The sequence below is a fragment of the Vulpes lagopus genome, chromosome 11 (assembly GCF_018345385.1).
Source record: "Vulpes lagopus strain Blue_001 chromosome 11, ASM1834538v1, whole genome shotgun sequence".
In the NCBI taxonomy this organism is placed as follows: Eukaryota; Metazoa; Chordata; class Mammalia; order Carnivora; family Canidae; genus Vulpes; species Vulpes lagopus.
This window is the reverse complement of record NC_054834.1, coordinates 76,420,082-76,441,392: the sequence shown is the minus strand read 5'-3', so window position 1 is coordinate 76,441,392 and position 21,311 is coordinate 76,420,082. Positions and strand designations below refer to the sequence as shown.

Sequence of the window (21,311 nt, the reverse complement as noted above, 5' to 3'; positions counted from 1 at the left end):
TTCCGCGTCGGGATGGCTACGGAGGCGAGGACCAAGGGATGGGCAGGGGTGGGGGCAGGGGGCCATGACTTTCCAGAACTGGGACCCCACCCTACCACAGCCAATTCCGGGTTGTTTCAGTGGCTCGCCCACCCCTTTGTCCCGCGGGGCCGACTCCCTCAGGAGGGCTGAGCCCAAGGGCCAGGCTGTCCCCAGGGACGGGGAGTTGAGGGTTCTTCCGATCCGATCCGTAGTGGACCTGGGAGATGCTGGGAGATTAGCGCGGCGCCTGACCGGGGAGGTGAGCCGGCAAATGTCCTGGCCGGGGCCGCGCCGCTGGCCACGCTGGCTGGCCGGCGGGGCAGTACCAGGACTCCGGGCTGAGACTCCAGGCCGGACCCAGCGGCGACCCGCCTCGGGCTCCTCTGCCCCTCACCTGCCGAGACCGGACCGAATTGGGGGGCTGGGCGGCCGCAGGTGAGGGGCCGCGGGGTACGGCGCGGGCGGCGAGGGCGCGGCACGGAGGCAGGCGCGGCGCAGGAGGGGTTAAGCTTCGCAGGAGGGGGGCTTCTGGAGGCGGGGGGGGGGGTCCCAGCTCCGGCTGCCGCCCGCTCCGCCCCTGCCGCCGCCGCCGCCGCCGCCGCCTCCGCGGCCCAGCCGGCACCGGCGAGGCCGCGCGGTGCCTGGGCCGCAGCCGCAGCCGCAGCCGCAGCCGCAGCCGCAGCAGAGCCGACAGTGAGTGCGGGGCCTACGCGGGAAGGAGTGCGGGGCGCTGGCGGAACTCCCCGGCAGGGAGGGGTGCGCAGGGGGCGGCCGGCCGGGCGGGGCGCACACCTCCCGCGCGTGGGCGCCTCCGGGAGTCGAGCGGCCGCGCATCCTGCGCCCGCACGCTCCCGGCGTCAGCGTGGAAGCCTCGGGAGGCTGTGGGAGCGGACGGCGGGTGTGCGGTGTGTCTGGTGGCGGGCGCTGCGCGGTGTGTGTGCGCGAGTGTGTGCACACGTGCGCGCGGACCTCCGGGGAGCCTGGGGCCGGCGCGCACGCCCCCGAGGGTCCGGGCGTGCCCGTGAGCCCGGGGAGTGTGCAGGTGGAGTGTGCGCGTGCAGCCTGGGCAGCGGGGCAGGAGGGAGCCGCAGGGCGGAGCGTGGGCGCCCGGGTCTTTGTGCCCGCGTGTGTGCGCGTGGGCGCCGCCGCCCGCTGTCCCGGGGGCCGACATCTGTCCGGGAGGATGCTGCCCGGGTCTGGCCCTGATCGCTCCCGCCCGGTTCCTTCCCGGAACCCGGCACACTCCCTGCCCCCCGCCCGGCCTCGCCCCAGCGCAGCCACGGGACCAGCCCCTGGGTTCCTCGAAAGCCCGGCGGGGCGCCGGGAGACCCTGGAGGCTACCCGCCCGGCCCCCCGCGGGTCGCGGCGGAGCGGAGAAGAGGCGCGATGGCGAGAGAAGCGCGAAGATGCTGCGGCAGCCGCGGTGGAGGAGCCGGGACCCGCCATCCCCGTCCCCGCCCTGCGCGGTCCAGCCTCTCCTCCCGCTTCCCCTTCGCGCGCCTCCTCGCCCCCTCCGCCTCCTGCTCTGAAGCGGGTTCCTCACGCCCCTCCAGGCCCCCCGGCGTTGTCTCGCTCGCCCACCTGTCCCTTGGCTGGCTCGGGCTCCCTTTCCCCCCTCCACTCTCCTTCCTTTCCCTTCCCGGTGCCCTCCTCTCATCTCGAGTCCTGGAGTCCTCGGACAGGGGCTGAGGGCCGGGCAGTGGAGGTAAGGGGGAGGACAGAAGTGGGGGGACTGGATGTGTCCTGGCAGAGGGATGTGAAGAGAGGACATTCCCCGCAGTTAGTGCTGGGGGGCTCCAGGACCTCTGGATGCGTGGGGTTTGGAGGAGGAAGGTGTAGGGGGGAGGAGGCCAAGTTACTGACCCCCACATTCCTGGTTCTGTCCACAGTGACCGCTGCTCCCCAGGAGCCCCCTGCCCGGCCTCCCCAGGCAGGCGGAGGGATTGGCCGGGCCCCTGGGCGCGCCATGCGCAGCACCACACTCCTGGCACTGCTGGCACTGGTCCTACTCTACTTGGTGTCCGGTGCCCTGGTGTTCCAGGCCCTGGAGCAGCCCCACGAGCAGCAGGCCCAGAGGGAGCTGGGGGAGGTCCGAGAAAAGTTCCTGAGGGCCCATCCGTGTGTGAGCGACCAGGACCTGGGGAGCTTCATCAAGGTGTGTGTGTGGGTGGGAGCCCCTTCAGCACTTGCCTGTGACCCCCTGAAAGTAGCTGCATGCCAGGGAGGCCCAGACTGCCACTCCCCCCACCCTTGAGGGCAGAGTATGGCTGAGGGGTACAGGGCAGAGGGTGGATTCCAGGTCTCTGTGTTTTCAATATGGTGGCCATGGGAACACTTGTCCACCTTGCCTCTCCTGGCATTGGATTGTCTCCTTCAGTTGTGATGGTGGTTGAGTGAGGGAACAAGTGAAGGAGGAAATGAATAAATGTCCGGAGCACATGAAATATGTTACATTTTCACAGGCCTAACTCATTGGTTCTGGGTTGCCGGATGAAATCCAGAGCACCTGGATAATTGTGAATTTTAGCCACTAAAAACTTAAAAAATAAATATGTCCCATGCAAATATTTTGGCAACCCTACACTGGCTTCTCTACTTCTTTGGAGTCAAAAGAGGACTTGCAGATGCCCAAGAACATTGTGAACAGTCCTCTACCCCATTGGAAAATGCTCTTATAGCTATATCCCTCCCAGTGGTTTCAGAGGCTGTCAGAGGACGCATTCAGAGAGTTCCGGGATCCCCTAAGCTTGCCACCATGGATACCAAGTTAAGCATCCCTTCTCCCCAGGACACATGCTTATGATAAGCAGGCTAGAGGAAGGGCAAGTCAGGAACCGGTTCAGCTTTGGTTCAGTGACTAAAGAAAGTGCTGGGCTTCAGCCTTCTGGGGGTACTATCAGAAAAGCACCTTAGTTGCTTTCTGTGATTTCTGAGTAACTCTCATATAAAATCCCTAAGGAGTAAATTTAATAAATTAATGTTTATTACTTTATTGAAGAGTACCCCTTTCCTTGCCTGTTCTTTTGGAGGGAGGAGCCATCACGGCAGGGAGGCCTCAGTGTTCCCCCTGATTCCCAGGGTGGCAGGGCCAGGAGCAGAGATGAGGGTGGGGTGGGGCCAGGACACAGGTGACTTGATGTTGTCTCTGACACTTCCAGAATGCCCATTGAGGCTCAGAGAGGCCTGGGGAGGAGAATGTGTCTGGCCAGACCACAGGGCAGAGGGAGGAAAGGAATCTGACCTATTTTATCTTCACGATGTAAATGCTTTCGTCCTGGATAAAAAAAGAAGAAAAGGAAGGGCAGAAATTACAAGTGTGGGCGACAGCTGCTTTCTCTTCCACAACTAGGCAGTCATGCAGCAAGTGTGCACCTACTGTGTGCTAGGTGCTGTGCTATACACCATAGGTGAGCAGGGAAATTGGTAGAGGGGTGGACCAGATGCAGGCTCTACCCTAGAGAATGTCACTCTGGGATGAGGGGAGACAGATCCATGGAGATCCACTGTAAGATTCAGTAGAAAGGGAGCTTTCCTTGCTTCCTTCTTTGTTAAACACCTGTTATATGCTGCCCCCCCCCCCAGCAAGGTGCTGGGGGCAAGGAGGGAGATGCCAGGGACCTTTGAGAGGAGCTGGTCATTGAAATGAGGCAGGTGAGCCCTGTAGAATTTAGAGATGTGTGATTGGTTTGCAACAGACCTGCCGGCAGAGGAACAGCATGGGCAAAGGCGTGGAAGTTGGAAAGCTCAGAGTGTTTTGCAGAACTCGGATTTAGCAGATGCCTAGTCATTCGAAGCAAAAATTAGAACACACAGGATGACAAAGGATTTTTTCCCCCTAAGTAGTGAATTTATTGGGAAAGTCTTGCAAAATAAAATTAAATCACTTTAAATCATACATTTCACTTCTTGGCTTCATTTAAAAATTGTGATTACAGGAAATGGTATCATCTCAGAAAATCTGGGGGTAAAGTCACTGCAACTTGGGTTTCACATGGGGGCCCCAGGAAAGAAGGCTGGGGAAAGGAAGGTGAGGACTAGATTGAGAAGGAGCTGAAATGCTGCGCTGGGAGTGTGGACTCTATGCTGCTACAAAGGGAGCTGTGGAGGATTTAGAGCAGTCACTTTAGGAAGATTAATTTGGAATGGGTCTTGCTAATGAGGATTGCAGTCAGAGAGGAAGAATGTGGTTTTTGAGCTCTCCCACTGCCTTTGTGCCTTGGCTCTGTGCTCCTTAGGGGAAAGGCCCCTCTGCCTCCCCTGGTCCCCCATTATGCTCTGACCTCTGTCATTTAAGGCAGACACTCTCAAAACACAGACTCTGTCTCTAAGAGACTTGCAAGGTGGCAAGAGGGGCAGATACATGGCCATCTCATTAATTTAATCTTATTTACTGAGCACCTACTACGTAGCACAGGGTTTGGCTTGGATTTCAGTAGGGTGGGTGGGGGTTTGTGTGTCCATGAACCTTCAAATATTGGGGACAAAATTTGATGCTATATGAAGCTTCCTGGAGAAAGGGTCCCTAACTTCCATCAGATTTTCTAAGGCAAGTTGCTCAAACTCAGCTTCCCTAGGGGCAGTGGGAGTGGTGGGGTCTGTGGAAAGTTGAAAATCATGGCATGATCACTACCTGGGACTAATTTAACAAATGCACAGGGCTTATTTTGGCGTGAGTGCTTTAACTCTTCATAACTGTCTGAGATAGACACTAGTATCATCAGGCACAGAGTCAACTTGCCTGGGGTCACACTGCATGGACATTTGAACCCAGTGGTCCAGGTCTGTGCTCCTGAGCTCAGTAAATTTGAAATCTTTTGTGTGAAATGAAGGGGCAGATAACTAAAATCTTTCCGTTTTTTCTTAAGATTTATTTATGCATGGATGTATTCACTTATTTAGAGAGAGTGCTTTAGCACACGCAAAGGAGCACTCTAGCACACACCACAGGAGCTCTAGCACAAACCACAGGTGCACTCCAGCATGCAGGAGGAGAGGGGTGGGGGGAAGAGGCAGAGGGAGGGGAGAGAATCCTAAGCAGACCCCCTGCAGAGTGTGAACCCCCTCCAAGGGGGCTCAGTTTCAGGATCCTGAGATCATGAGCTGAACCAAATCAAGAGTCCCTCGATTTACCGACTAAGCCACCCAGGCACCCCAATTAAAATATTTCTGAAATAATGTGGAGGTCAAACACAACTGAGCCACCGGATTTTGCAATGTCTACTCTGAGGGGGAAGACGGGAGGGAAGGGGAGAGTGGGGAGGGGATGGAGGACACCTCTCTGGAGACTGGTGGGCCGGGGGCTTGGCCAGGACAGTAGGAGGGACTGAGGTTCCTCCTTCTGCGCCTTGTCCTGCAGGAGGTGGCTGATGCCCTGGGAGGGGGTGCGAACCCTGATACCAACTCAACCAGTAACAACAACCACTCAGCCTGGGACCTGGGCAGCGCCTTCTTTTTCTCAGGCACCATCATCACCACCATCGGTGGGGGAGGGGACTGGGCATGGGAGGGGGGCAAGGGGCCGCTGGGTTTTCTCCTGGGGGAAGGTGCAAAGGGAGGAAGTGGGTGCCAGGCAACCCCTAGACCTCCTGCACGGCCCCTCTGCCCAGGCTACGGCAACGCGGCCCTGCGCACGGATGCTGGGCGCCTCTTCTGCATCTTTTATGCGCTGGTGGGGATCCCGCTGTTTGGGATCCTGCTGGCAGGGGTCGGGGACCGGCTGGGCTCCTCTCTGCGCCGTGGCATCGGTCACATCGAAGCCATCTTCCTGGTGAGCTGCTCCTCGCCCTGCGCGCCCTTGCGCTGAGCTTGGGTTACCCTTCCCTACGTCCCCGCCCCGCAAGTGAGCGCCGGCCTCTGGGTGTCTCGGCCGCGGGAGCCTGGCGCACAGGCTTCCGCAGGAGGGGGTGGGGGGCGTGTGCCTGGAGGTTTTGGCGACTCCTCGGGTCCTGCCCATTGCTCCTCCCTGCAGAAGTGGCATGTGCCACCTGAGCTGGTGCGAATACTATCCGCGGTGCTCTTCCTGCTCATCGGCTGCCTGCTCTTTGTTCTCACGCCCACGTTCGTGTTCTGCTACGTGGAGGGCTGGAGCAAGCTGGAGGCCATCTACTTCGTCGTAGTGACGCTCACCACGGTGGGCTTCGGGGACTATGTGGCCGGTGAGGCCACCTTTCTTGTGCTGCACTTCCCTCTCCACTTTATTCATGCCCTGGGGCCCTGCACTCTTGCAACTTCCTCCAAATTCCTTGTGGTGTGTGTGCTCTCACAGGCGCTGGGTCCAATCCCTACCTGCACTCACGGAATGCACCTTTGGAATGCACCTTTGCGTTTTTGCACGGATGCAACACCTCATTTGCTCTTACATTCTTGCATGTCTGCACCCCATGCATGTGCACACATATATTAAGTGCACCCCTCACGCATCACATGCTTATATATGTGCACCCCTTCCATATGCTCACATTTTGAGGTGTGAGCACACTCACTTGCATATTATTATGTGGCACATCTTTAGGTAATGCACACTTGTCTTGCATGCATTCACACACTGTAGCACATACTCACTGATTGCCCTGGGGAGGCAGATCCTCTCACTGAGCTGGGAAGAGGGGCCGTGAACCAGCAGCTCACAGGCTTAAAGTCTGCCCCACAATCAACATTCTTCTGGCCTCCCCGGTGGTATCCCAGGCGCCAGCCCCAACCAGGGCAATGCAGCCTACCAGCCGCTGGTGTGGTTCTGGATCCTGCTCGGCCTGGCCTACTTCGCCTCTGTACTCACCACCATCGGGAACTGGCTGCGAGTAGTGTCCCGCCGCACTCGGGCAGAGGTAGGCGCCCTTGGGTCGGTGCTGCTCTTGCGCTGTGCACTGATGCATTGTACCCTAACAGCGGGTTGATCAGTCCACCTCCCTTCCAGAGTGTGGGCCTCTCAAGGCAGGGACTGAGTACCCCTGCAAAGTGCAACCGGTCCAGGAACAAAGGGTTAAACTTGGACCCGTTTGCAGATGACTCCATCTCTGCTCCCATGAATAGGGTTGTGAGATTTGGAAAAAAACAAAAAAACAGGAAGCCCAGTTAAATGTGACTTTCAGATAAATTATATTTAATATGTTAGTGTAAGTAAGTCCCAAATGTTGCCCCGAGAGAGACATGCATATATTAAAATTAAAATTTTATTTGTCCTTTATCTGAAAGTCACATTTAACTGGGCGACCTGTGTTGTGTCACCCTACTGGGCGCGCCAGCCCGAGGAGCTCGATAGAGGCGCAAAGGTCTCTAGGGGGCACCGGAAGGGTGGCTGACATAAAACTGGGGCTTTCTGGAAACGCTCCTGGAGAGGAGCGGATGGAGGAGAGGAGACTGTGTAGCTGAGTGATGAGCCTTTCCCCCGCCCTGGCGGTCTGAGACTGGAGGACCAGGGGGACGAGCGGGGTCCGTGCCCGACTGGCGAACGGGCAGGTTCCCGGGGTTGCAGAGGCGTTCGAGGGCCCGCGGCCGAGGACTGCCTTTACTCCTCGCGCAGATGGGCGGCCTCACAGCGCAGGCCGCCAGCTGGACCGGCACGGTGACGGCGCGGGTGACCCAGCGAGTCGGGCCCACGGCGCCACCGCCGCTGGAGAAGGAGCGGCCATTCCTGCCTCCACCGCCGCGTTCGGCGCAGCCCGCCGGCAGGCCCCCGTCCCCGCTCCCCGAGAAGGCCGAGCCGCCCTCGCCGTCCTCGCCGTCCACCCCGCCCACGGCCTCCGCGCTGGACTACCCCAGCGAGAACCTGGCCTTCATCGACGAGTCCTCCGACACGCAGAGCGAGCGCGGCTGCGCGCTGCCCCGCGCGCCACGGGGTCGCCGCCGCCCCCCTAACCCAGCCCGGAAGCCCGTGCGGCCGCGGGGCCCGGGGCGCCCGCGGGAGAAAGGCGGACCGGTGTAGGGGCAGGACCCCGGCCTGGGCCTCTCAAAGGGCTCGGTTCTCGCGCTGTCCCCGGCATGCTCTGTTTGTCTGACCAAAGAGGCCTCCGGACCGCACTGAGGCCTGGGGAGGAGGCCGCGGGTTGCCACTCCCCGGCCCCGGCCCTCTCCTCACTTCATGCATTTGCAGACCCCCATGGCTTTCTGTCTCGCTGTTCGGCTGGGCCCGTCCCTCGCCACACCTCACGACTGTGCCTCAAAAGCCTGCATCAATAAACGAAAAACAGTTTGCACCGCTGCGGGCGTGCGCGCTCCGGGGACGCGAGGGGCTGTGGGAGCGCTGGCGTCGGGTCGGGCCACCTCCGGGACAATCCCGGCCTCGTGTGACCCCCGAGCCGAGCCCCCCGCCACTCCGCCACTCCCCACGGCTTGGGCCCCTGTCTCTGCCGGGAGGCTCCCAGGCAGGGTCGGGAACAGGAACGTGCCAAGGTGGGCAGCGCGGTGGGCAGCGCGTCTCCGACCTCAGCACGGACTTGGGGACGGGGGGTGGGGCGGGGATAAAGGCGCCGAGGGTGGGGGGCTGTAGATCGAACTCCCCTCGCGAGACCCGCAGCGCCGTCCGGGAGCGGGACCTGGCCCCTCCCCGCTCCTGGAGCGTGACCCCTTGTGGCGACGGGGTCCGTTGGGGCAGAAGCATGGAGGAAAAGCCTTTCGAAGTAAGGACTCTTTCCGGGCCCGCGCCCCCGGTGAGCCCCCAGCCTGGTCCAGCCTGGGTCCCTGGCCGTCCCCTTCCTCAGCCTCGGCCCAGGCAGCTCCCATCGAGCCCGGAGCTGACCCGACGATGACCCGACGACGGAGTCAAAGCCCTGGCAGGGCTCAGGGTCCCCGCCCCCAGCCTGCTCGTCTTCTCCTTCCCCAGTCCCCGCGGCCCTTGGCTGCCCTCGTTGTATGTGGCCCACAGGCGTCTTTGGGTAGCCATGACTCAGACGACTCGAGCCCAGACAACGACATCCGGAACCTGTGGACCAGGGCCACGCTGTCGCAGCCGAAGCTGAATGTGCCGCGGTCCAAGATCTGCGATGACTCGGACGCGGAGGGCAGCAGCCTGGGCAGCAAGACTCGCCAGTGGTGCAATGGGAAGGCCGGCCGCGAGTCGGATGGTGGTTGGGAAGAATGGGATGACGGAGAGGACAAGGACGGTTTCAGGCGGGAGGATCTCCACGGGCACTTGTCTTTGGAGATGGAGCTGCGTCGGGGCAGCATCCTGGGAAGCCATTTAGAGGAAGACGTCGATTCCGAGACCGAGAGCGGTCAGTGTGGCCTCACAGGGCTGTGGAGATCCACAGGGCAGGGGGCTGGCCAGGACCTCGATATCTGTTGCTGTGAAGTTGAGGGTAGGAGGGGGGACGGGACTGTAGGATCCGCTTCCAGGATTCCCTTCCCCCGACAGGCGCCAGTTATCTTTTACGCTTTTAAATCGACCAGACATTCTTGGAGCGCCCCCTACCGGGCAGGCGTCATACAAAGTCCTGGGGCCAAGACACGCCAGGTCCGAGAGACACCCGCGAAAATGCGCGAAGGCAGCGCGGGAGAAGTAGGACCGTGCTTTTAATGGAATTACTGGGGTAGTTAAGAGGGAGTTATTTCTTTGTGTATGGATTTGCTGTCGTTGAGGAGGTGCCTGTCTTTCATTCACACGGTCATTGGCTACAGTTTTTTTTTCTTCTTCTTTTTTAAGATTTTATGTACTTGAGAGAGAGAGAGAGAGAGAACAAGTAGGGGGAGCAGCAAAAGGAGAGAAAAAAGCAGGCTCTCCAATGAGCAGGGAGCCAGATGTGGGGCTTGGTCCCAGGACCCTGGGATTATGACCCCAGCCTAAGGCAGACCTTCAATCAACTGAGCCACCCAGGTGCCCCCATTGGCTACAATTTTAAGTGTCTACTTCTTGCTGGGCACTGTCTGAGACTTGCCCCTGCTCCCCAGCTCCTACATCAGGGGATTGCAATGGATAATATTGTAATTGCCATTTATTGAGTGCTTGCTGTGTGTGCCTGGTACTGGCACTGGACTTCCTTTGCATGATGGTCTTAAACTTCAGCACCTCCATAAGGGGATATTCTTATTACTCCATTTTACAAATATAACTTGAGGGTTACAAAGTCACTGCTCCTGAGCTCACCTAATGGGGTAGTCAGAACTGGAATCTCTGTGGGTGGGACAATAAAGCCCAGGGAAATAAACTACTGTCCTGTACTGTTTCCTGGTAAGGTGGCACCTGGAGCTGGTCACTCTGAAGGTCACTCCCCCCACCACAAGCCTGCCCATAAATTTCCTCTGCTCCAGGGAAAACCTAGCAGTTTGCAGATCACTGATCTCTCTTTTTCTCTTCTCCCAGAAGTATCTTCCTCAGAGTCATCGATCAGTATCTCGAAGCACACACCCCATCGAGCCTACTGGATAGAGCAGCAGAACAGGGTTAGAAAAACCCAGGAAGACTGGGGATTTTAGTGGGGTGGGGATGGGCAATTTGGGGTTGCAGAGGTGAAGGGGGAGGGTGGTTTGTAGAGTGGAGGGGCAGGCAGGTTGGTTGGGGGTCTTGAGGCTAGAGGGAGCAGGTGGGGCATTTCAGCTCCGGGCAGGGCTGGGGTTCCTGGGACATCTGAGCCTCTTGCTGCCTCTCCAGCTGCCACTGCCTCTGATGGAAGTCATGGAGAATGAAGCTCTGGAAATCCTCACCAAAGCCCTCTGGAGTGAGCACTTCCCCCCAGCTCCCACAAGAGACCCTGGGGGATTTTGCAGGGCTTGGGCCTCTGGGAGTGGGGTTTCAGGATGTGCATGCCTTGTCAGATTCCCCTAACACCCACAAGTATTCCAGGAGCCCTACCAAAAGTAAACAATGGGGGGACTGGGCACAGGGACACCCAGTCAGGAAAGCATGGGTGACTTTTAGGGGCCTGGGCTCCAGCCTTAATGCAGCCCCTCTCTAGCTAACGTGGCTTTTCTAAAGCTGTTTCTACACTCCCTAGTCTTTGTGTGACCTTGGCTCCCTCCCTCGGTGCTATAAGGAACCACTGGACAATGGATTATTTGGGTAAAAGTCCCCTCCTTTGCCCTGCTTATAATATAAGACAGGGTTGCTGGCTAATTGCTTAGAGTAGGTGGCCCAGGAGGTGTCCACAGAGCTGCCAGCTCCCACAGTTTAGGTCTGCAACACTCTAACCTTGTCCTCACCATTGCTCCACCTCAACACTCGCATCCTCCTCCACATCCCCCATCTGTTTAGCGTACAGGTGTATAACTTGGCCCTTAAAAAAAACCTGTCAGGGCCCAGCACCTTGGAGATCCAGTTTCCCAGACTAACAGAACCGAGTGCCAAGCGTTCCTGCCACCCCAAGTCACCCGCGGTTCCTCAAATCTCACATGCAGCACCGCTGCTGGGGAGGCCATGCCCCTGCTCACTGCTCTGAGTGGAGCTCTGTCCTCCAGGCTACCGGTCAGGGATTGGCCGGGATCACTTCCTGACCAAGCAGCTGCAGCGATACATCGAGGGGCTCAAGAGGCGTCGGAGCAAGAGGCTGCACCTCGTAGCGTATTGAGAACGCCGCTTCCGGCTCAAGTGACCGACAGCCCGACTCCAGCCCCCAGCCCCTGTCCCGTCCCCAGACCCAAGCCCGACCCCGTCCACGTGGAATTTGAGTCCTAAAGAAATAAAAGACTGTGCACGGTCGGTGAGTCAGTGCGTGGCTGCCCGCGTGAGGCGGACGCATGTGGCTCCGCCCTTCCCCGTGACCTTCACTCGGTCACCGCAGTGACCTTGAGCGTTCTCCGTCCAGGCCCTATCGGCTCCTCCTTCCCGGGACTCGAAATCCAGGACTTCTTGCATGTTTTATGTCTGCTTCTCCCGGCTCCGGTCGAGCAGCTGTGTGGGGATATTGGCTCTGCGGTCCAAGGGCCCCATCGTGTAATCTTGAGGGAAGGGGGAGAAGGTAAAGGGGTAGCGCCTTTCCTCTAGTTTGGGTACGCTAGGCCCCGCCCCTCATGCATATGCAGTTACACTAACCTCTCCGCTGTCCCGCCCTCTCATTTGCATATGCAAGTCTTCTCCCTGCCCGGCAACTGCGGCCACAGAACCACCTCGTCCACTCCTCTCGCGCACGGCGCGCCCCGCCCCCCTTCGTTACGTAAGACCTCTCCAAGTCTCCGCTGGCCTCGCCCCCTCAGCCGCCGCCTGCACAAGTGCGCCGCCCTGGCTCGGCGGCGGTGGGCGGGACCCTCATGGAGGCCCGCCCCCTGGCTCCGCCGGCTCCGCCCCGACTGGTCCGGGCACGCAGGCGCTGCCCGCTCCACTTGTCTGATTAGCATAGAGCGCCAAGACCCGCCCCCTGCTTTGCATGCGCAGGCCGGCCCCACCCCCGCTGTCAGCTGGAGGAAGCAGAGTAGGAAGCGGCCGCGATGTCCTTTTGTGTCCTACAAGCCGCCGGCGGCGCCGCCGAGTGAGGGGACGCGGCGCGGCGGGGCGGTGCGGCCCCAGGAGGCGGCGGAGGAGGGGCCGTTCGCGGCCCCAGGCTCACCCCGGCGCTCCGGGCCGCTCGGCCCCCATGCCTGCCAGCCCGCCTTGCCGGAGCCCCAGGTCCGGGGGCGGAGGGGAGCGCCGCTGAGGGGGGTGGACGGGCGGGACGCGGGGGCCATGTGCGAGCGCGGCTGGGAGGCGGGGGTTGGGGGGGCTCCGGCTCCGGGACCCACCGGGGTCACGGTTGGGACCGGGTCCAGGGCCAGACGGGCTTAGGGTCCGGGCGGGATCCGGTGTTAAGATCCTGGTGCGTCGGCCTGGGACAGGGGCTGGTTCTGGCTCCGGCTGCAGGTCCTGGCCGGGGTCAGGCTTGGGCCTCGGATCCAGTCCCAGGGCAGGGTTCAATTCCGCACCTGGAGCAAGTCGAAGTCCTAGGGGCGGGCCTCGGTGGGAGATAGGGAGGGTTCCCTGTCGGGGAAGGGGCTTTGAAGACCACGTGGGGGCGCTCGAAGGGGCCATGGGCCACCCGCCTCTCTGGGTCAAAGGTCATCGCACCGGCAGGGGAGAACTTCCTCCTCCTTGGCGCTCCCCATTTACTTCCTGATAACCTGATAGAGGTCTCCTGCGGGCGGAGGGGGAGGGGAGGCGCGGCAACTTTAGGCAACTTTCCGTAGGTGGGCGCAGGTTGGGGGGGCGGGGCGCCCCTGAGGTAGAGGATTCTGCGGCGGCAGAAGTGTAAGACTGATTGTGCTGGCGGGGGGTTAGGGGGTGAGGTGGGGTGTAAGGAGGTGGACCCGCGTCGGCCGGTGGGCCTGGGATTGGGATGCCGGGCTAGGTGGGGCGGTGTGTCAGGTGTGAAAGGGTTTGAGTGTGTGTGTCAGGTGGGGGCAAGGTGAGTGTGTTTGGGATTGAGTGTGTGTGATGGTGAGCCTTGAGTCTGACTCTGTTTATGGGCTGTGCACTTTAGGAGTGTGTGAAGACAAATGGAAGCCAGAGTGAGAGCCAGGGTTTGGGGAAGGCCATGTGTGAGAGCGTGGAAGTGCCCAGTAGAGAGTGAGCATGTGTGAACATGTGAGGATACCTGGGAATCCAGGTGAGTGGGAGTGTGTGAACCCCACCAACTGCCCTTGTGTGCCTGGTTTGCACTTTTGAATGGAGGATACCCAAGTGAAGGGAAATCACCAAGGTGTCCAACATCTCGAGAAAATTGAGAGGTATCTGGCTACTGGCTGAGGATTCCAGATGGGGTTGAAGGTCACCTGGGGACTAGGGTTACCCTGCTCCTTGGCCCTGGTGGGAGTAGGGAGTTTCCAGACCTCCCCCAGTTTTCCACGTGGGAGACCTTGCTGTCAGTTACTAGCCCTGGAGGCTTTGGAGGCTCTCTTCCCATGGTAACAGCTGGGGGGGGCCCTATTCATGGGCAGCCCTTCCTTGGACTCTGCCCCTCCTTCCCTCCCCCTCAATGATCCTGGAAGCCTGGCCCTAGGCCTGGGGTTGGGCAACCAGGGTGGCATTGTGTCTCCATCCCCCATCCCAGTGTCTCCCTGTGACCCAACAGGTCTCTCCCTGCAGGTGACCAGCGCCATGTCCAGCCAGGTGGTGGGCATTGAGCCTCTCTACATCAAGGCAGAGCCAGCAAGCCCCGACAGCCCAAAGGGTTCCTCGGAGACCGAGACTGAGCCCCCAGTGGCCCTGGCTCCTGGCCCAGCTCCCACCCGCTGCCTCCCAGGCCACAAGGAAGAGGAGGATGGGGAGGGGGCTGGGCCTGGCGAGCAGGGTGGTGGAAAGCTGGTGCTCAGCTCCCTGCCCAAACGCCTCTGTCTCGTCTGTGGGGATGTGGCTTCTGGCTACCACTATGGTGTGGCATCCTGTGAGGCCTGCAAAGCCTTCTTCAAGAGGACCATCCAGGGTGAGCCCCCACTGCACTCCTGTGCGTTTTGCCCTTCTGGGCCTAGCACTCCCCAGGGTGCACTGCTGGGTGGCAGTAGGTCCTCAGACTGCTGCAGTACCATTTGGGGTTCCCAAGTTCCTCCTACCTCCTGGGAGTCCTGTTTCCCTGCAAAGTTAAATAAAGCCACCAGGATGTGTTGATGGATTGATTGGATGTGGGATGTGAGAGAGGACTCTAGGTTTCTGGGCGCTGGGACCCTAGCACCTTCCTTGGTGGCTCTGAAAAATTTAGAAGCAGCCCCTGTCTGCTTCTAAACTGTTCTCGCTTCTGGCAGCTGCTGACCTCTCAGCAACCCATAAGGTGCCAGCATTGTGACCCTAGTTGAGGCCCAGGAAGATTTTTAAAACTTTGTTCAGGTCCCATGGGTAGAAAATAGCAGAACCAGGATTTGAACTTGGGTTGATTCAGGTCCAGAGCTGACGGCTGCCTCTGCTTATTACTTATAACTGAACTTCGGACAGATGGCTCGCAACTGATTGTGACATTCCAGTGGGTTTTGATTTGGCCAACACCCACTGCTCTAAAACCATCTGTGCTCTCTTCTGGTTTGAAGGCCGGCGAAGTAAGTGGTCCAGATCCAGGTGTCTCCTACCCACCTCGCACCCCTTCATTCTCTGTTGACTCCATTGCCAAACTTTATTGAGCCTTAGCCATAGATCACAATAATTTATTGAGCATTTGGGCACTGTGAACCATGCTGAACACATTACCTTGACATTTCCTTCCATTCTTACTAGCCATCTTTGTAGGAAGTACTGTTTTGATCTCATTTTACAGATGGGAGAACTGAGGGCCTGGGGGCTTAGGTACTGGACTCACTCGAGGTCATGTAGTTGGTAAGTGGTAGTGTCAGGATGGGCCCCTGGCCGCCTCCAGAGCCCTTGTTCTTCACAGACCTGTGCTTTGCTGTCCTGACCATTGTTCCAGGCATGGGGACCTAGCTGGGACTAAGCCATATATATTCCAGCAGAAGTGAGAGAGAAAACAATGAATTGCACAAATTGCACAAAACTGTTGTAATATAGCTGTTGTCTGGAGGGGGAGGAGCAGGATGTGTGCCAAGGAATCTGGTTGGGCTGGGGGCTCTGGAGGTCTTCTCGGAGGAGGTGTCTTGAACTGCCTGTACAGGCCTGAATAAAGGGTATAGGAGGAATGTGCCTATGAAGCCAGGAGGGCCAACATGCCTTTAGTCAGTCAGATGTTAGGAGGAGCTGCCACTACGTGCCAGGCCCTGTTCCCAGCACTAGGCAGTCCTGGCCTTCATGGAGCAGATGCTAAAGGAGGAAGACAGATAATAAAATAAGTATGTGTGTAGTGGCTCAGAGGGTGCCAAGAGGTGACGAGAAACTATCAGTCTGGGCAGGTGGCAGAAGTCGGTAGAGGGGCACCCGGCATTCTCAGAGCAGGGCCAGGGAGGGCCTCCCTGAGGTGACAGGGAGTAGAGATCTGAAGGAGGTGAGGGAGCAGTGTGCCCTGAGGCTGGGGTCTGTGTGAGGAATTCTGAGTTGGCTGGGCCAGAGTAGAGTGCAAGGCAGATGACATTAGAAAGGTGGGCCCTGGAGACCTCACAGGCCTCAGGGACACTTGGGCTTTTACTCTGAGGAGGGAAATCACAGGGTTTGGAGCAGGGGAGGGACAGGATCTGACTTAGGTTGAAGGAGTTGTCCTGGCCCCTGTATTGACATTAACAAGGCAGAAGAGGAGGCCAGAAGGAAGGTGAGGTGATGGTGACTCTGGTCAGGGGTGGGAGCAGGCACGGGGTTAGGATGAGTCAGCTTCTGGACATATTAGGAGGTAAAGCTCACCAGGTCCTGTCAATGGGTTGGATTTTGGTGTAAGAGAAGAATCAAAGATGTTTCCTGGGTTTCTGCTTGAACAACTGGACACATGGGAGTTGTAGGTTTTGGAGAGGTAGGTCGTGGGCTCCATTTAGGACAAGTGAAGTTTGTCACGCCTTCTAGATGTACAAGAGGTTGAGGCGGTGGGATGTGAGTCTAGAGTTCACGCAGCTCTATTGATAGAAACGTGAAGGCCCAAGACCGGTGAGCTCACCATGGGAGTGAGTTGATGGAGATGAGGTCCCAGGGCAGCCCTGGGTCCTTCAATGGAAGGAGTGTGTGGGGTACACAGAAACTACAAAGTGGTCAGTGAGGTGGAAGGAAGATGGGTGTGGTGTCCTAGAGGCAAAAGGTGAAAAGTGTCCCCATGTTTGTGGGTGCAGGACATGATCCATGGCATTAGATGCTCCTTTAGGCCAAGTAAGATGAGGACAAGAATGGACCACGGGATGTAGCAGTGTGGAGGCTGCTGTGGCCCTGGATGGGAACAGATGAGGTTAGTAGAGTCCAGGGATGTGGCTTGACTAGAGGCTGGGGGCAGAGGTCAGTCTGACACCTCTGGTCTCAAGCTTCCCTTGCCTAGTCAGGAGCCCCCAGCCCAGAGGCCAGTCCCCCTAGGGCTCTGGGCTTCTCTGCCACACTCTGGGCACTCCTGCTCTTCCCAGACCTGTGCTTGCCCTGGGCGAGTCTGGGCTCTCTCCCATCTTCTGAGTCCCCTCCAGGCCCTGGGAGGCCGCCACTGGAGCCCTGCCTCTTTCTGGCAGGGAGCATCGAGTACAGCTGTCCGGCTTCCAACGAGTGCGAGATCACCAAGCGGAGACGCAAGGCCTGCCAGGCCTGTCGCTTCACCAAGTGCCTGCGGGTGGGCATGCTCAAGGAGGGTGAGCACGGGGCACGGGCCCGGGTGCATGGAGCTGGGGTGGGCAAGGCCTGGGAAGTTCTGGTGGAATCTACTGGGCAGGAGGGCTCTGTACAGTAAGCCACCCCCAGCCCCGTGGACACAGCCCTATCCTAAATTCAAGGAGTACGTCTGGACCGTGTCCGAGGTGGGCGCCAGAAGTACAAGCGGCGGCCCGAGGTGGACCCGTTACCCTTCCCAGGCTCCTTCCCTGCTGGACCCTTGGCAGTAGCTGGAGGCCCTCGGAAAACTGGTGAGAGTGCTATGGGTCCTTGAAGTTCAGGTTCAGATGGGGCCGGGACGTGAGAGGCCTGTTAGGTGTCTGTCACCCAGAATGGGTATGGTGGGCATTAGGCTCTCGGTTTTCTTTTTTTTTTTTTTTTTTTTTTTTTTTTTTTTTTTTTTTTTTTTTTTTTTTTTTTTTTTTTTAATTTTTATTTATTTATGATAGTCACAGAGAGAGAGAGAGAGAGAGAGAGGCAGAGACACAGGCAGAGGGAGAAGCAGGCTCCATGCACCGGGAGCCTGACGTGGGATTCGATCCTGGGTCTCCAGGATCGCGCCCTGGGCCAAAGGCAGGCACCAAACCGCTGCGCCACCCAGGGATCCCTCGGTTTTCTTTTCATTTGTTGGCAATACATCTCCCTGAAGTATTTTTGAAAATACCTTTATTTATTTATTTATTTATTTATTTATTTATTTATTTATTTATTTATAGATTTTATTTATTTATTCATAGAGACACACACAGAGAGAGAGAGAGAGGCAGAGACACAGGCAGAGGGAGAATCAGGCTCCATGCAACAAGCCTGATGTGGGACTCTATCCCGGGTCTCCAGGATCACCCCCCGGGCTGCAGGCGGCGCTAAACCGCTGCGCCACCGGGGCTGCCCGAAAATACCTTTTTTAAAAATCAGTCCTTGAGTAGTACACCTGGGAACCGGGAAAGATTTTTCTCATACTCAGAACCTGTCCATGAACTTGATTTCCCTGGGAGATGGTGAGAGCCCTTCCCAAGAGCAGTGTCCAGGCCTGGCTGGCCAGTGGCTATGAGGAAGGCTGCAGGGGAACTAATTTGGGCAAGACACTTGACCCCGAAGGGGCCTGCAGGGGGATGAATTTGAGTGCCTCTTCCATCTGTCACTGCAGCTCCTGTAAATGCACTGGTGTCTCACCTGCTGGTGGTAGAGCCCGAGAAGCTCTATGCCATGCCTGACCCAGCGGGCCCTGACGGACACCTCCCAGCTGTGGCTACCCTCTGTGACCTCTTTGACCGAGAGATTGTGGTCACCATCAGCTGGGCCAAGAGTATCCCAGGTAAAGGGCCCGGGTGATATGGGGCTTCCCTCTGTAGGCCAGGCCATGCCTGGCTCTGGTGAGCTTGTTCAGCCAGGTCTGCTTCCCACTACCCTCCAGGCTTCTCGTCACTGTCACTGTCTGACCAGATGTCAGTACTGCAGAGTGTATGGATGGAGGTCTTGGTGTTGGGTGTGGCCCAGCGCTCACTGCCACTGCAGGATGAGCTGGCCTTTGCTGAGGACCTGGTCCTAGATGAAGAGGGGGCACGAGCAGCTGGCTTGGGGGAACTTGGGGCCGCCCTGCTGCAGCTGGTGAGGCGACTGCAGGCCCTGAGGCTGGAGCGTGAGGAATATGTCCTGCTGAAGGCTCTGGCCCTTGCCAATTCAGGTGAGTCCACGGTGAGCACTGACAGGCATCTCCAGGAGGCCCTCTAGTCTGTAACCCTGATTGTGGCACCATCTCATCTCACAGATGATAAAAATTGGGGATTAGGGATGAATAGTGTTTTGTTTCAAGTCCCAAAGGTGAGGGCAGGCCCAGGAACTACATGTAGGATTTGGAGCTCTAGGGCCATCCTTATGTGGACAGGTGAACAATTCAGTGGGAGGGAAGTGGGGGGAAGACAAAAGGTGGCCATAGGTGAGGAAGAAAGGGTGGGCCATGGCTCATGGGCAGGAGCAGTGAGTGGTGGCCCAATAAGCCTATCAGTTCTGCATGTGGCTCCTCCTTAGGCCCCATCCCACAGTGCTCAAGCAGATGTGGGCTTAGCCATTTCTGGAGATGGTCCATGTCAACAGCATCTTCCCCCTCCTTGCAGACTCTGTGCACATTGAGGATGCCGAGGCTGTGGAGCAGCTGCGAGAAGCTCTACATGAGGCCCTGCTGGAATATGAAGCCGGCCGGGCAGGCCCCGGAGGGGGTGCTGAGCGGCGGCGGGCAGGCAGGCTGCTGCTCACACTACCGCTCCTACGCCAGACAGCGGGCAAAGTGCTGGCCCATTTCTATGGAGTGAAGCTGGAGGGCAAGGTGCCCATGCACAAGCTGTTCTTGGAGATGCTCGAGGCCATGATGGACTGAGGCAAGGGGTGGGCATGGGTGGGGGTGCTGGCAGGACCCGCCCGGAATGGGTTCAGCCCCAAGGGGGCAGAGCTGGGGTCTGGGCAGTGCCACAGCCTGCTGGCAGGGCCAGGGCAATATCATCAGCCCCTGGGAACAGGCCCTACGCCCTCCCCTCCCCTCTCCCAGGGGGTCTTAGAAGCTGGGAATGTGTGCGCCCAGGCTCTGGGCACAGTGCTGCCCCTTGCAAGCCATAACGTGCCCCCAGAGTGTAGGGGGCCTTGCGGAAGCCATAGGGGGCTGCAGGGGACATGTGTGTGTGTGTTGGGGGCGGGGGCAGAAGCCTGATCTCAGGGAGGGAAGGGAGTGGAGGCAACAGTCTCCCAGTGGGTGATGCTTTTGCTGCTGCTTAATCCTACCCCCTCTCCAGAGCAGAGGGGGATTTGGAGAGCAAAGGCCCCTGCCCTCTTCGCTCCTCTCCTCATCATTTGCATTGGGCATTACTGCCCCCCTCCCCTTGAAGCAATAACTCCAAGCAGGCTCCAGCCCCTGGACCCCTGGGGTGGCCATGGCCCCCCATCAGCTCCCACCCAGCCTCCTCAGGGGGTAGTGAGAGCACTGCCTCTATGCCCTGCAGAGCAATAACACTATATTTATTTTTGGGTTTGGCCAGGGAGGTGCAGGGACATAGGGCAAGCCAGGGCCCAGAGCCCTTGGCTGTACAGAGACTCTATTTTAATGTATATTTGCTGCAAAGAGAAACCGCTTTTGGTTTTGAACCTTTAATGAGAAAAAGAAATATATCGAGCTCAAGAACATCGTGTTTCTCGTGTATCACTGGGTCACAGGTGGGGATACACGACAGACTAGCAAATAGGCTAGATATAAACAAAAACATACACGGTTACAGACTTCAAAATTAGTATCTGGCACGATTAAGTCTCGGTTTCCTCATCACTCAGCAGCATGTTGGGGATCCCGCGACTGATGGGGAACAGACGTCCAGACTCTGGGCACTGCAGGGTGCCCTCCAACACATCCACCTGCGGGGAAGTGGGGAACAGAGCTGAGTACCCGCAGCCTCGGGCTGTGGCTGGGTGGCCGGGGAAGCAAGCGATGGGCTAGTTCTCACCTCCAGCAGCACGTGGTGCATCTGCCTCAGGAATTTCTCATCATGCTCATACCCTTCAATCGGCCCTTTGGGGACCTCGACCAGATGCAACTGTGGGCAAAGGCCTAAGTCATCTCCGGGCGTCCCGCCCCTCGCTCTGGGCTGGCGGTGAGACCACTCCCCCCACCCCCCACCCCGGAAGGTGAACACGGGCGTGGGGGAGGCTCCTCACGGTATCCGCCGCCTCCAGAAGCGCCGCCCACTCCACCTTGGGTATCATACGCGCCACGAAGTCGGGATTGAACTCCACGGGGTTGATGCGGACCTCGGTGGCCTGCAGGGTGGAGGGCTTCTGTTAGGGACCAGAGCCCGGTTTCTCCATTCTGCCCAGGACATGGCCGCGAGCCTGCCCCCCCGCCGTTACCTGGAGGCGCAGAGGGAAGCCACGGGGCCCCACCCCCCGCACATGCGAGCTCAGCAGGTTGTGGGTGAGCAGCTTCATGTCGCGGCAACGCGCTTTCCCCAGGCCGGAACCGGAGGAAAGCACACTCCTCGCGTCACTTCCGGAACCGCTCTAGTCTCTGTCCTATTGGACGGCTCGGACCAGCGGAAGTGGCAGGCATACTGGAAGTTCTCGAGCTAGCCGGAGCAGCGGTATTTGAAGAGCTTGGTCGGGTCACGCGCTGCTACCGGAAGCGTCCTGGCAGAGGACTGCGGCGTAGCCCCGG

General features: G+C 58.6%; 4 protein-coding genes across 8 annotated transcripts; 3 read left to right on the top strand and 1 right to left on the bottom strand.

The window, feature by feature from the left end:
• Nucleotides 1-688: 688 nt before the first annotated feature.
• KCNK4 (potassium two pore domain channel subfamily K member 4) lies at nucleotides 689-7,959 on the top strand. 3 transcript variants are annotated; one of them, XM_041773811.1, is made up of 7 exons: nucleotides 689-714; nucleotides 1,911-2,176; nucleotides 5,378-5,501; nucleotides 5,628-5,788; nucleotides 5,990-6,176; nucleotides 6,706-6,845; nucleotides 7,541-7,959. In XM_041773811.1, coding segments are annotated over exons 1-7 (1,281 nt in total). In that variant the 5' UTR covers nucleotides 689-713; the 3' UTR covers nucleotides 7,943-7,959. The 3 variants fall into 3 exon arrangements, with proteins under 3 accessions (XP_041629745.1, XP_041629743.1, XP_041629744.1); XM_041773809.1 differs by having other exon boundaries at nucleotides 5,378-5,788; XM_041773810.1 differs by lacking the exon at nucleotides 689-714 and adding an exon at nucleotides 1,722-1,726 and having other exon boundaries at nucleotides 5,378-5,788.
• An 802-nt stretch (nucleotides 7,960-8,761) lies between these two features.
• Nucleotides 8,762-11,516, top strand: CATSPERZ (catsper channel auxiliary subunit zeta). The gene is made up of 4 exons (XM_041773818.1): nucleotides 8,762-9,230; nucleotides 10,316-10,395; nucleotides 10,604-10,670; nucleotides 11,407-11,516. Exons 1-4 carry the CDS (start codon nucleotides 8,762-8,764, stop codon nucleotides 11,514-11,516), a joined length of 726 nt encoding a protein of 241 aa, XP_041629752.1.
• A 903-nt stretch (nucleotides 11,517-12,419) lies between these two features.
• On the top strand, nucleotides 12,420-20,288 carry ESRRA (estrogen related receptor alpha). Of its 3 annotated transcripts, none has more exons than XM_041773812.1 (7): nucleotides 12,420-12,550; nucleotides 14,003-14,339; nucleotides 16,984-17,100; nucleotides 17,242-17,370; nucleotides 18,267-18,434; nucleotides 18,534-18,803; nucleotides 19,234-20,288. In XM_041773812.1, exons 2-7 carry the CDS (start codon nucleotides 14,015-14,017, stop codon nucleotides 19,491-19,493), a joined length of 1,269 nt encoding a protein of 422 aa, XP_041629746.1. In that variant the 5' UTR covers nucleotides 12,420-12,550; nucleotides 14,003-14,014; the 3' UTR covers nucleotides 19,494-20,288. The 3 variants fall into 3 exon arrangements, with proteins under 3 accessions (XP_041629746.1, XP_041629748.1, XP_041629747.1); XM_041773813.1 differs by having other exon boundaries at nucleotides 12,424-12,550; nucleotides 13,989-14,339; XM_041773814.1 differs by lacking the exon at nucleotides 14,003-14,339 and having other exon boundaries at nucleotides 12,422-12,550.
• TRMT112 (tRNA methyltransferase activator subunit 11-2) lies at nucleotides 20,239-21,162 on the bottom strand. The gene is made up of 4 exons (XM_041773825.1): nucleotides 21,008-21,162; nucleotides 20,816-20,917; nucleotides 20,605-20,694; nucleotides 20,239-20,515 (listed from the first exon to the last, which is right to left on the bottom strand). The coding sequence occupies exons 1-4, from the start codon at nucleotides 21,083-21,085 to the stop codon at nucleotides 20,408-20,410; spliced, it is 378 nt and encodes a 125-aa protein (XP_041629759.1). The 5' UTR covers nucleotides 21,086-21,162; the 3' UTR covers nucleotides 20,239-20,407.
• Nucleotides 21,163-21,311: the final 149 nt, after the last annotated feature.